At 40.6% G+C, this 12,245-nt stretch overlaps 1 protein-coding gene across 3 annotated transcripts in view; it reads right to left on the reverse strand.

The window, feature by feature from the left end:
* LOC132396875 (coiled-coil domain-containing protein 171-like) overlaps positions 1-12,245 on the reverse strand; it is a 449,415-nt gene that overhangs the window by 222,888 nt on the left and 214,282 nt on the right. For all 3 annotated transcript variants that reach the window (XM_059974899.1, XM_059974901.1, XM_059974900.1), the window contains exons 18-19: positions 5,672-5,895; positions 4,446-4,634 (exon numbers count right to left, since the gene is read on the reverse strand). In XM_059974899.1, the coding sequence (XP_059830882.1) occupies positions 4,446-4,634; positions 5,672-5,895 (413 nt within the window). The remainder of the gene's footprint in view (positions 1-4,445; positions 4,635-5,671; positions 5,896-12,245) is intronic.

Here is a 12,245-nt window from a genome sequence, read left to right on the forward strand (position 1 = left end):
GTTACAAGCTTAACATCCAAGGATACACATTGTATTGAAAGGATAGGCAATTAGGAAGAGGACTGGGTGGAAATATTGGTAAAAAAAAAATAAATCAAATCCTTAAAAAGAGGTGACAGAAGATTGGAAAGTGTAGAATCCTTGTAGGTAAAGTTAAGGAACTCCCTGATGGGAGTTATATACTGGCCCCTGAACAGTAAATAAGATGCGGAATACAAATTCAAATGGGAGATAGAAATGGCATGTAAAAAGGGAAATGTTACAGTAGTCATGGGAGATTCCAATATACAGATAGATTCGTAAAATTAGGTTGGTGCTTGGTCTCAAGAGACAGAATGCGTAGGAAGTGGCTTTTTAGAGCAGCTTGTGGTTGACCCCACTAGGGCAAAGGCAATTGGGTGTTGTGTAATGAACCAGATTTGATGAGTGAGATGAAGGTAAGGGAACACTTAGGAGGCAGTGATCATCATGTGATAGAATTCACCTTGCACCTTGAAGGAAGAAGATAAAGTTAGATGTTTCAATATTACAATAGAATTAATGGAATTACAAACGCACGAGAGATGAGTTGGCAAAAGTTGATTGGAAGGAGACATTAGCTGGGAGGATGGCAGAACAGCAATGGCTGGAGTTTCTAAGGGCAATTCAAAAGATGCAGGATAGATACATCCCAAAGATGAAGAAGTATTCCAAAGGGAAGATGATGCAATGTGGCTGACAAGGGAAGTCAAAAGCAGCATAAAAATGAAAAGAAAGGCATATTATATTGTAAATATTAGTGGCAAGTTAGAGGATTGAGAAGCTTTTAAAAATCAACAGAAGGCAATTTAAAAAGGCCATAGAGAAAAGATGAAATATGAAGATAAGCTAGCCATTAATATAAAAAAAGATACCAAAAGTCTTTTTTTCAGATACATATAAAAAAAAGAAGCAAATGTGGATATCAGACAGCTGGAAAATCACACTGAAGAGATATTAATGGAGGACAAAGAAATGGCAGATGAACTCAATAAGTAGTATCAATCTTCAATATGGAAGACACTAGCAGTATGCTAGAAATTTGTGAGTGTCAAAGGCTGAGGCTTTATAAGGGATTGTTCAGACTATACTTGGAGTACTGTGAGCAGCTTTGGGTACTGTATCTGAGAAAAGATGAGCTGGCATTGGAGAGAATCTGAGGATGTTTGAGAAAATGGTTCCAGGAATGAAAGGATTAATGTATGAGGAGCATTTGATAGCTCTGGAATTGTACTTGTTCGAGTTCAGAAGAATGAGGGGTTGAACTCATTGGAAGCTATAAAATTTTGAAAGGTCGAGATACAGTGGATGTGGAGAGGATCTTTCCTGTAGTGGGTGAGTCTCAGATCTGAGGGCATAGACTCAGAATAAAGGGACGTCCATTTGGAACCAAGAGGAGGAGGAATTTCTTTAGTCAGAAGGTAGTGAATCTGTGGAATTTGCTGCCAAGGACTTCTGTGGAGCCAAGGCATTAGGTATATTTAAAGTGGAGATTATTAGGTTTTTGATTGGTCAGGACATCAAACATTTCGAGGAGAGGGGATGGGTGAAAGGGATAATAGATCAGCTTTGATATAATGGTGGAGCAGTCTCAATGGGCCAAATGGCCTAATTCTGCTCTTATGATCTTACCTATCGGTTAGAAATAAGTGCCTTAGGAATATATGGAACAGTATGGTCCGGGATGTAGGATGGTACATGGGCAACTATTGGGAATGCCAATAACAAGGACATTTAACATAAATTTAAGAGGGGAATGTGGCAATGACTGGGAGCAAGTGAGAGTAATTGGGGAATGATCATGTTAGTGGTACAGAAAGATGCATGAACTATGTGGAGTGTCAATTTATGAGAAACAATCCAGAAAGGGATGATCCAGTCTTCCGGGAATTGCTGAAGACTAGTCTTTAGACTTGGGAATAGCTATTAGATTTGATTTAGACTTGAGGAAATCTGCACATGCTGGAAATTCAAGCAACACACACAAAATGCTGGTGGAACAGACTTGGTTGAGAGAGTACAGAGAAAATTTACAAGGACGTTTCTGAGTTATTTAATAGGTTGGGATTTTATTCCTTGGAACGTTGAAGATTGAGAAGAGATTTGATAGAGGATATGGAATTATGAGGGTCATAGATTCGGTAAATGCAACCAGGCTTTTTCCATAAGGTTTTGTGGGACTACATCTAGAGGTCATGGGTTAAGGGTGAAAAGTGAAAAGTTTAAGGGACTATGAAGGGAAACTTCTTTACTCAGAGGGTCGTGAGAGTCTGGAACAAGCTTCCAGCATAAGTGGTGCAGGCAAGCTCGTTTTCAACATTTAAAAAAAGTTTGGATAGGCATATGCATGGTAGGGACATGGAAGGCTATGGTCCCGGTGCAATTTGATGGGAGTAGATAGCTTAAATGGTTCAGCATGTACTAGACGAGCCAAAGGCCTACTTCTGTGCACTTCTTTTCAATGACTCTTTGAGATCCATCTATCAATAGTTTCATATGCCAGGAGATATACCAGAAGAGATTTGCAAAATGGCTGTAGTGAATGTAGCTGCTGAAGGGCACAAAGAACTTGCTGTGTGTGTTAGTGACCAGGGCAAGGGACTGCCACTGTAGACATATAAGGGCAAAGGAGATGATACATTACTCTGGAGGCCTCTTGGTGGAGTGAGTTGATGTTCAGCTTGCCGCTCCACAATGTTTACTCATCTCTATGCTGAACTGAGGCTGTGGAATGCAACTAACAGACTCCTGGATCCACTGTGACTGGTTTCATGGCTGTGGACTCACTACCATGAACTTCGTTTCTGAATGTTATTTGCTTATTTTTATTGTCTGCACGATATGTTTTTTCTGCACGTTAGGTGTTTAGCGGTCTTTTTTAGGTTCTGTTGAGTGTCTTTGTTATGTGCCTGCCTGTAAGGAGATGAACCTCAAAGTTGTATACAGTATACATATTATGATATAAAAGGTACTTTGAATTTTGAATGGCCTGCATGTGTTCCTGCTTTGTATGTTTTTTAACTTCTCTAAACTGTGGGCACAGGAGACAGAGATCATTTTTTGAGCAAATCCAGACAACTCATAGCCAGTAAACAAATCCAAGACCTTGTACATACAAAACTGAGTAATAGTTTATAGTTACAAATTTTTTTATTGGTTTCTATTTGTACAGATCCAAGGACAAGGCCTAATTTTATCCTTCCTTGTTTTCAAAATATTAGATTTTGTGAAATGCAAATAAAACTAATGTCCTTAAACAAGACCAAGAACCCTGCAAAAGTGCAAGATGGTTATATTATTGTATTCTGGGTACTGAGACTAATAATGAAAAATGTGAAATCTGTTCCCTAAATAACATATTGAGAATTCAAGTTCATTGTAAAACAAAATTGAAAATTAAAATAAAATGTTATCAGCAAACTTGAAAATAACTATGATTCTTCTGAAAAATCTACTAAGTTCGCTAATGTCTTTTAAGGAAGGAAATCTTCTCCATTGACACCTAGCTATTAATTTCAGACTTACTCCTAAAACAGTCATCAGAAACCAATAACTCTGAAGGTATCAGCATTAATTAAGTTGATTGCTCTGATGCATTCAATATTCGTAGTACCATTCTAAAGCTTATCAAGGAAATGGTTGTGCTCAAACTAATGGAATTTTCACTTAATAAAATATAATGTATGTTCAAGGTATAATATACACCATATACAAGAGCATTCATGGTTTTATAAAACTGCTTAAATTATGTCATCCATTAAGAAAGCAGGACTTATTACCCATCCCAGGATGCAGCCATGTAATTCCAGTGATGAAGGGTTTAATATGCCAATCAAGAGGCCTGGTTTGTCAGGCTTCTTAAGTGATGTTGGAGTTGAATTCATTTAAACAAGTGGAGAATATTTCATCCCATTCCTGACTTTTTGCTTTATAAATGAAGATGGTTGGTGCTCTGAGGAAAACCTATAATAAGCCAGAGCTGAGATAATTTGCCTCCAACAATTATTACATGAAAGTCCAAATAGTTCATTTTATTAGTAATCTTTGTTATACAGACAAATGTGCCTTCCTTGAATCTGTGCTGAAAACTTATATAAGTTCTATATATTGACACTATGTTAATGATAATCGCTCCTATTAAACCTGCACTTAAAACTCATCATAATCTGTTAACGTTCTATCTAATGTATTTCTTCTTTGGCTTTTGAATAAACATTTCTGTCAAATAAGTTTGTTTCATACCAACAAATTGGGCAAAATCAGAGGTAAAAATAGCTTTATGCCAACAAAAAGGCCCTTTTATAACACTTAAACAATTTTGAGAATTCAATAATGGAATCTTGGACAATCGCCCAGAAAAGGAAAAGATTGCACATAACATTGAAATTGTAAGGAAAACAATAATGCACAGCATAGAATATGTTCACCTTCAGCGACTGCTTGAGGTTATTCAGCTGCTGTTCCAGGTTGTGGGCTTTTCCTGTTTCTCTTTTCAAGTCACTCACATAATTTTTGAGTTGGGTGAGTTCCAAACGCAATGAACGTCGTTCTACTTCAGCAGCATGCAACCTCTGAGTAAACTCAAGGATTTGCTTCTTCAATACTTCCACACATTGCTGGCAAAGAAGGAAAAAGTGTTTAAAAAGTTACAAATGTCATTTTACAATAATTTAGTGTTAAATTTTAATTCATATAAAATGCCTTCAGAAATCTTGCAAGATTCTAATAAATCAAAACAATCTCCTTAAAATGTATTTTGTACAACTTTGTCACAGATAAATCAGCAGTCTACCTTTCCAATAATTTTCTTCTGTGAGTAATTGCTGACCATAATTAAAAAAGATAGTCTAGAATAAAAGGAATTCAACATCCTGAGTAAACATTTCTATTCATACTGTAGAGAGTGCATCACAAACTGAAGTGATAGGTCTTGTAATGTAAGTCATATATAAATTGGAACAAAAGAATATGTCTCAAATTCCACACTTTTATAATTCTATAATTGGGGGAGTTTGTATTAAAGTAAATTACCCCAGTGGATACTATGGGCCAATTTGCCAATTTCTTTACTGGAATTTCTTTAAATCAGCAATCTGTAACATAAATTATTAAAATAATCAGAACATATTTTAATACTACTACTGGCAGTGCTGACTGAATCCTGAAGGACATGACGGCATGGCATGCTAATGGCTGCTGAGATAACAGAATGACAAAAACACTACTTAACCTGATCCTTGCCAATCTGCTTTGGAACTTTGGAACAACAGAATGCTCAACAATTTCCCTTTGATTCCTCTGCCACTAATCGAAACTAAGGGCTAATTTACCAGTTAACAAATACCTAGTCTTTGAAATGTGCTAGAAAAGCAAACACTCAAGGGAAACGTGTGAGCACACAGTGAGAATTTGCAGACCCAACACAAGCAGCACCAAATATCAGGATCAAACTTAGGATTCTGGAGCTATAAGACAACAACACCAATGGCTGAACAACTGTACTGTGCTAGCAACAATCTCATTGTTCTTTTGAAGGTGAAGTCACTTCCGCACATCAAGGACATATCTGATAAATGTAAAACAGAAAAGATCTAGAAGCTCAAATTGATCGGTAAAAGAGTTAATCAAGAAGTTGCTGCATTTTCATCATTACCTTTATTGGCATAGTGACCTGACATCCTTCTTTTCCTGCCTTGGTATTGACTTTACATAGTCCAGAGCCCAATAATTGTACTAATGATTTTTTATGCTCATATCCGATGTGTCTGCCACACCAAAGAGAAACATTTTCCATCTCCACACTTAGTCTGTCCATGAATTTTGAGAAAGAATTTTTGGCTGCATTTTCCATTGGCCAGTTTGAAAGATGATTTGTGTCTATGAAAACAGAAATGAAAAAGAAATTGTAAGTAACTATTTTTAATCAAATTATGTTATTACAATATCAATTCAGATAGTTCAATCACTTTGTTAGGGTAAAAAATAAATATTGTATATTACATTAAGATTTGCAACTACAGTACATTGAATCTCACAACCTCTGATATCACATCTGGAGTTAAACTGTAATTTACCTTTTTACTCTGGTGCAATTAAAATTTTACTACTTAGTGCAATTACTTCTTTCCCAGGTGGAGATCGGCAATTATCTTTCTCATATGATAGTTTTATGGCCTCACTACAATAAATGTGTTCTGCTCAATGCTAGTTTTGACTATCCTATGTTAAATATATCTGAGATAAATAAAATTATCACTTGTTCATACAGTATATCCCACATAAACTGAATTACTAGGTGGCTTTGATCTTCAAGAAACACCTTCCAGCTTACTCAGATCTATAAAGAAAAGCTAAGCCAAATCCATTATTGACATACATTTAAATACAGATATAATTCAATGAAGCCATGCCTTCCATAGTACTAATGTAATTCAGAAAAATATTATTTTTGCTGAAACACAGTATATAAAATGATAATATCAAACAAAGACTGTTGCGATACAGAAGTTGGAAAATAAGCACTAGCATGTTTGCCAACCACAAGTAATTAATAGAAGCAGAGTCATCAACTATAGTAATTATTCACATTATTCAGCTGGTAAAATATCTTATGATTGATTCTTGCAATGATCACGATATGGAGGTTGCATAACAATTTAAATATATACTGATAAATTTATAGCCATGTTATGTTCTGCTAATTACCAATTCTTCATCCAGATTATAATAATGAATTATTGAATGCTACTTTTAAAAAGTACCCCATCTGTGAAGAGGAATGTTTGTTCTAATTATATAAATAACTGCAGAAAAGAAAGATGCTTTCAATAATATGAAATAGTATGTTCAGGTCATTTAAGAAGTAGGGTTGCTTATAATTCTCAACAGGCAACAAATGGTGACAGTGATATATCCTTTGGGAGACAATATCAATGTATCCACTTTTTAAACATTCCTGATTTCACTGTTTACTGCTTGCATTTACAATCACAGAGAAAAAAAGTTAGTTCTATTTTCTTGAATGTACTAGTGATTTTCAGCAGAGAAAGCAATCACAGTAAGTAGCCAGGTAGCTGTGATACACTAGCTCTCACCTACTGGTCGATGACTTTACTACACTTAGCCCAGTATCTTTAACAACATCATTACTCTGCTAGGAAGTGGATTGCATTAAAATATAGTTTCCATATTTCCACGATGAACTTCAGTGTTATTCTTGCCTTGGGATAAAGTTAAGAAGCAAAGATAGAAAGCTTCAGAAACCTTGAATGACAAAGGATATTGTGGGTTTGATCAGGGAAATATGCATATGCAACATACAAGAAAATGGTACTGAATGAGTTATTTGAGGTTTAAGAAGCCAAGGGAGAAGAATCAAGAAAGAAAGAAATAAGGGGGGCAAAAAGGGCCCGTGAAAAGACTTTGCAAGTAGAATTAAGAAATGTCCAAAAATCTTTTATAAGTATATTAGAAACAAGAGGGTGGCTAAGGAAGGGATTGATGCATGGAGCAAGAGGTTATGACCGAAGTCCTAAATTAATACTTCTCATCACTGTTCACCAGGGAGAAAGACATCGAGGCTGGAGAGGTAAGCGGAGGTGGAATACACTGATATTCATTAGGACACTGTATCAGAAAAGAGGAAGTGCTAGAAACATGAGAGCATATTAACTTTGATAAATCCCCAGGACCTGACAGAATCTTTCCTAGGATGCTAAGGGAAGTATAGAAGTAGACTGTTGGGACTCTGCCAGAGATTACGGCTTCTTCATTAACCACGGTTGAGGTGCCAGAAGATTGGAGGACAGTTAATGTTGTCCCTTGTTGAAAAAGGGCAGTAGGGTGGAAACCATTTGTAGGCAGGGAAAGACAGGGAAGTTGCTGCATAAGATTCTGAGAGACAGGATTTATGCTCACCATGAAAGTCAGGGACTGTTATGAGGAGTAAACATCATTTTGTATGGGAAACATTTTGTCTCATAATCTAAGTGAATTTTTCATCCAGTAACTATACAATTACCTTTTGAAAGATCTGAACAACTATTCCTGTCACTTTGTCTGTCAATGGGTTTCAGGGAACAAGCACTCACTCCCTAAAAATGTTTCCTCACATCCACACAGTAATAAGATGTATGTGTCATGGTCCAGTCTGTGAAATCTGCATTCCGGTTCGCGGTCCAGTCCACGTTCCTTATTCTAGGTTTTCTGGGTTTCCCCAGCTTCTGTTGAGGCTGCTGATTCTTGTTTGGGCTGGCCTCATAAATAGCTTCAGGATTCAGCCTTGGGCTGCTGGATTGTTCCTATCCTAACCCCCTGTCTGTATCCCTTCACCTTCCTTTTGGAGCCCTGCCTTGCATCGCCTGGAGCCTTGCCTTGCTGAGCTTTGCCTCTGCCTGGAGCCTTGCCCTGTTTGGAACTACCTGTCTGTGTCCATGCCTTTGCTAGGTAGGTCTGGCTGTTTTGCTGCTACCTAGTGTTGGGAACTGTCTTGTCATGTTCAGTGTTCTGTGTGATGAGTCCTGGCCCTACGTCCTGTACCCAAGGAGGAGTCTTGGCTCTGTGTTCCATGTTCATGTCTCTCCCTTGACAAAGGCTCTGGGTTCTCGTCATGTCCCTGTATCTTGCCCAGCACAGGAGAACCTTGCCCAGCCCATGCTGGGGTTCCCTTGTCCTGTCCAGGAGTCTCTTGTCCTGTCCTGTGCCTCTCCTCATCCTGTAGCCATGTCTTGTCCTTGCCGGGTTCTGGAGTCCAAGCCTGAGTCAAATCCAGGTTCTGGGTCCTTGTCCAGTCTCTGGCTCGGAGTCCAAGCCCAGGCTCCTAGTCCCCAGTTCCATGTCCTGGTTCCCTATCCTTGTCAAGTCCTGGCCCAGGCCTGGAATCCTTGTCTTGTCCAGGACTGGTGTCATGTCCAGTGTCCTTTCTTCCCCACTTTCCTTGCTTCCTTCTCATGCCTAGTTCTGTTCCTGGTACTTCACTGTCTGTGTCTTGCAGTTGGGTCCACTCCCTTATGACAGTATGTCTCTGACCCTTGAGCCACTGGAGGTGACTGTTGACCTCAGTGGTGAGGGATGGAAGATCAGGGTGCACTGCTCAACAACTATTGCCAAGGTGCACTCACATCTGCAGTGATGAAGTGCTTTGAGATGCTGTTGATAGCCGGAATCAACTCTTGCCTAAGCAAGGACCTGGACCTGCTGCAGTTTGCCTCACACCACAATAGACTGAATGGGGATGCAATTCCACCAGCTCCCCACTCGGACTTGGACCACCGGGTGTTTATTGATTATAACCCAGCGCTCAAGCATTTTGCATCCTCAGTACTTCAATGCCTGTGCCTCTGTACTACCCTCTGCAACTGGATCCTTGATTTACAGTCAGAGTCGTAGGAAAGTTCAGCATAGAAACGGGCTCTTTGGTTTATCTAGCCCATGCTGGACCATTTAAACTGCCTACTCCCATTAATCTGGACCAGAAACATAGCCCTCCATACCCCTACCCTCCGTGTACCTCTCCAAACTTTTCATAAACGTTGAAATCAATCTCGCATGCACCACTCGTACTGGCAGCTCGTTCCACACTCTCATGACACTAAGCAAAGAGGTTTTCCCTCATGTTTCTCCTTAAACTTTTCACCTTTCACCCTTTGATAAGATGGCGACGCATACGACAGCCGTGTTGCGAGCTCCTTTCCAGCTTTACAGTATACTGCTCATTTCTGCAACTTCCTTTGCATTTCTTGTTCAAGTAGCTGATAGTCACATCAGATATGATAGAGTGACTCTCCTGAACATCAGGAAGATGCCATTTACCCACTACGTGCCGCCTTTTCTACACTGGGAACTCCTGCTTGCGCGATCCATGGGAGGCTCATTTATTACACAGCTGCTACCTCCGAAGTGGCCGAGGTGAGGGAGAAGGGCCAGCGTCCTGGTGAGGTTGAGACAGCGTGCTAATCCGCTGCTGCTCCCCAGCATACTCCTGGCTAACATTTAGCCCCTGGACAATAAGCTGTGCGAACTGAGAGATAGAATTTCCTATCAGCGGGATTAAAAAAAAAAGAATGTAACATTTTATGCTTCATGGAGACCTGGTTGATGGAGGAGATACCAGATCATGCCAGCGAGCCCTCTGGGTTCTCCCTGTTCCAGCAGACAGGGCAAAAAGCCTCTCTGGGAAGAGTAAATGAGGTGGGGTATGCTTCATGGTCAATAATGCTTGGTGTGATGCTCGGAATGTGCATGCCCTCCTGGAGTACCTGGTGCTGCTGTGTAGACCTCTCTGGCTGCCCAGGAGTTCACAGCTGTTATTACCACAGTGGCGTATATTCCGCCACAGGCTGATACTTGCCTGGTTCTCATGGAACTGTACGAGACCATCAGCACTCTGGAGACTGCACATCTAAAGGCTGCTTCATTGTCACTGGTGACTTTAATCAAGTGTCACTGACTAAAGTCTCTCCAAAGGTTTGTGAACACATTCAGGTGAGCACACGGGAAGATAGCATACTCGACCACTTCTACTCTCCCTTCCACAAAGCTTACAAAGCGCTCCTCTGCCTGCCATTTGGAAAGTCAGATCACTCCTCCATCTTGCTGCTGCCAAGGTACAGGCAGAAGCTGAAACAAGAGGCAGCCATAGTTAAAACCATCCACTGCTGGTCCGACCAATTGGCCTCCATGCTACAGGACTGCTTTGATGACGTCAACTGATGAGGATGTCTCCAAGTTCATGAAAGGGGTCATGAGCTTCATCCGGAACAGCATCGAGGATATTGTTCCCAAGAAAACAGTCAGGGTCTATCCAAACCAGAAACCCCAGATCAACAGTTCCATGCGAGCAGCACTTACTGCGTGACACAGAGCTTACGTTGCCAGTAACCAACAGGAACTCAAGAAATGCAGCTATGTTCTGCACAAAGTCATCAAGGCAGCAAAATGACAATACAGGGACAAGATCACACCATCGCAGACTTCAAAGCTAAACAAAGTTTATTCCAACTTTGCTGCCTCTCTCCCAGATGAGCCAAATCTTTTTTATGCTCAATTCAATGTTGCCCACACAGAGCCGAGGAGGGCCGCTGAAGAGTCCTACAGCTTGGTCATCTCTGAGGCTGAAGTACTGAGGTGACTTCAACGAGTGGACAGTCGCAAGGCTGCTGGACTGGATGGAACCTCAGGGCAGGTACTCAGTGTGCACGGAACAACTGGCAGGTTAATTTACAGACATGTTGAATCTCTTCCTCCCCCCAGTGTAGAGTGCCTTCCTGCTTCAAAACATCCACCATTGTTCCTGTGCTTAAAAAGAACAAGGTAACATGTCTAAACAACTGCATCTTGTTGCACTCACATCAATAAAAAGCAAATGCTTTGAGAGGCTGTTCAAGGACTAGATCTGCAGCATGCTACCACCCACACAATTCACCTACTGACACAACCAATCAACAGATGATGCAACAGCCACAGCTCCACACACCGTCCTTGTACATGTGGTGAAGAAGGAAGGTTATGTGAGAGTGCTGTTCTTGGACTACAGTTCAGCACTCAACACCATAATTCTTTCCAGACTCGACAAGAAGCTTAGAGACCTTGGCCTTCACCCTGTCTTGTGCAGCTGGATCCTTCACTTCCTGTTAGATGGCTGGTAGGTGGTAAGAGTGGGTTCCCTCACCTCTGCTCCTCAGACCCCAACACAGGTGTCCCTCAGGGCTGTGTCCTAAGCTCCCTCCTTTACTCTCTGTATGTCCATGATTGTGTTGCCACCCACAGCTCTAAACTGTTAATTTGCTGACGATACTACATTTGTCGGCCTAGTCTCAAATAATATTGAGGCAGCCTACAGACAACCTCTCCCTCAATGTTGTAAAAACAAAGGAGCTAGTTGTGGACTACAGGATGAATGGAGACAGGCTAGACCCTATTGACATCAATGGATCTCGGGTTGAGAGGGTGAACAGCTTTATGTTCCTTCGCATTCACATCACTGAGGATCTCACGTGGTTTATACATACTGGCTGTGTGGTGAAAAAAGCACAACAGCGCCTCTTTCACCTCAGACGGTTGAAGAAGTTTGGTATGGGCCCCCAAATCCTAAGAACTTTCTACAGGGGCACAATTGAGAGCAGCCTGACTGGCTGCATCACTGCTTGGTATGGGAACTGTACCTCCACAGAGAGTGGTGCAGACAGCCCAGCGCATCTGTAGATGCGAACTTCCCACTATTCAGGACA

Source organism: Hypanus sabinus, chromosome 7 (genome assembly GCF_030144855.1).
Source record: "Hypanus sabinus isolate sHypSab1 chromosome 7, sHypSab1.hap1, whole genome shotgun sequence".
NCBI classification, from domain to species: Eukaryota; Metazoa; Chordata; class Chondrichthyes; order Myliobatiformes; family Dasyatidae; genus Hypanus; species Hypanus sabinus.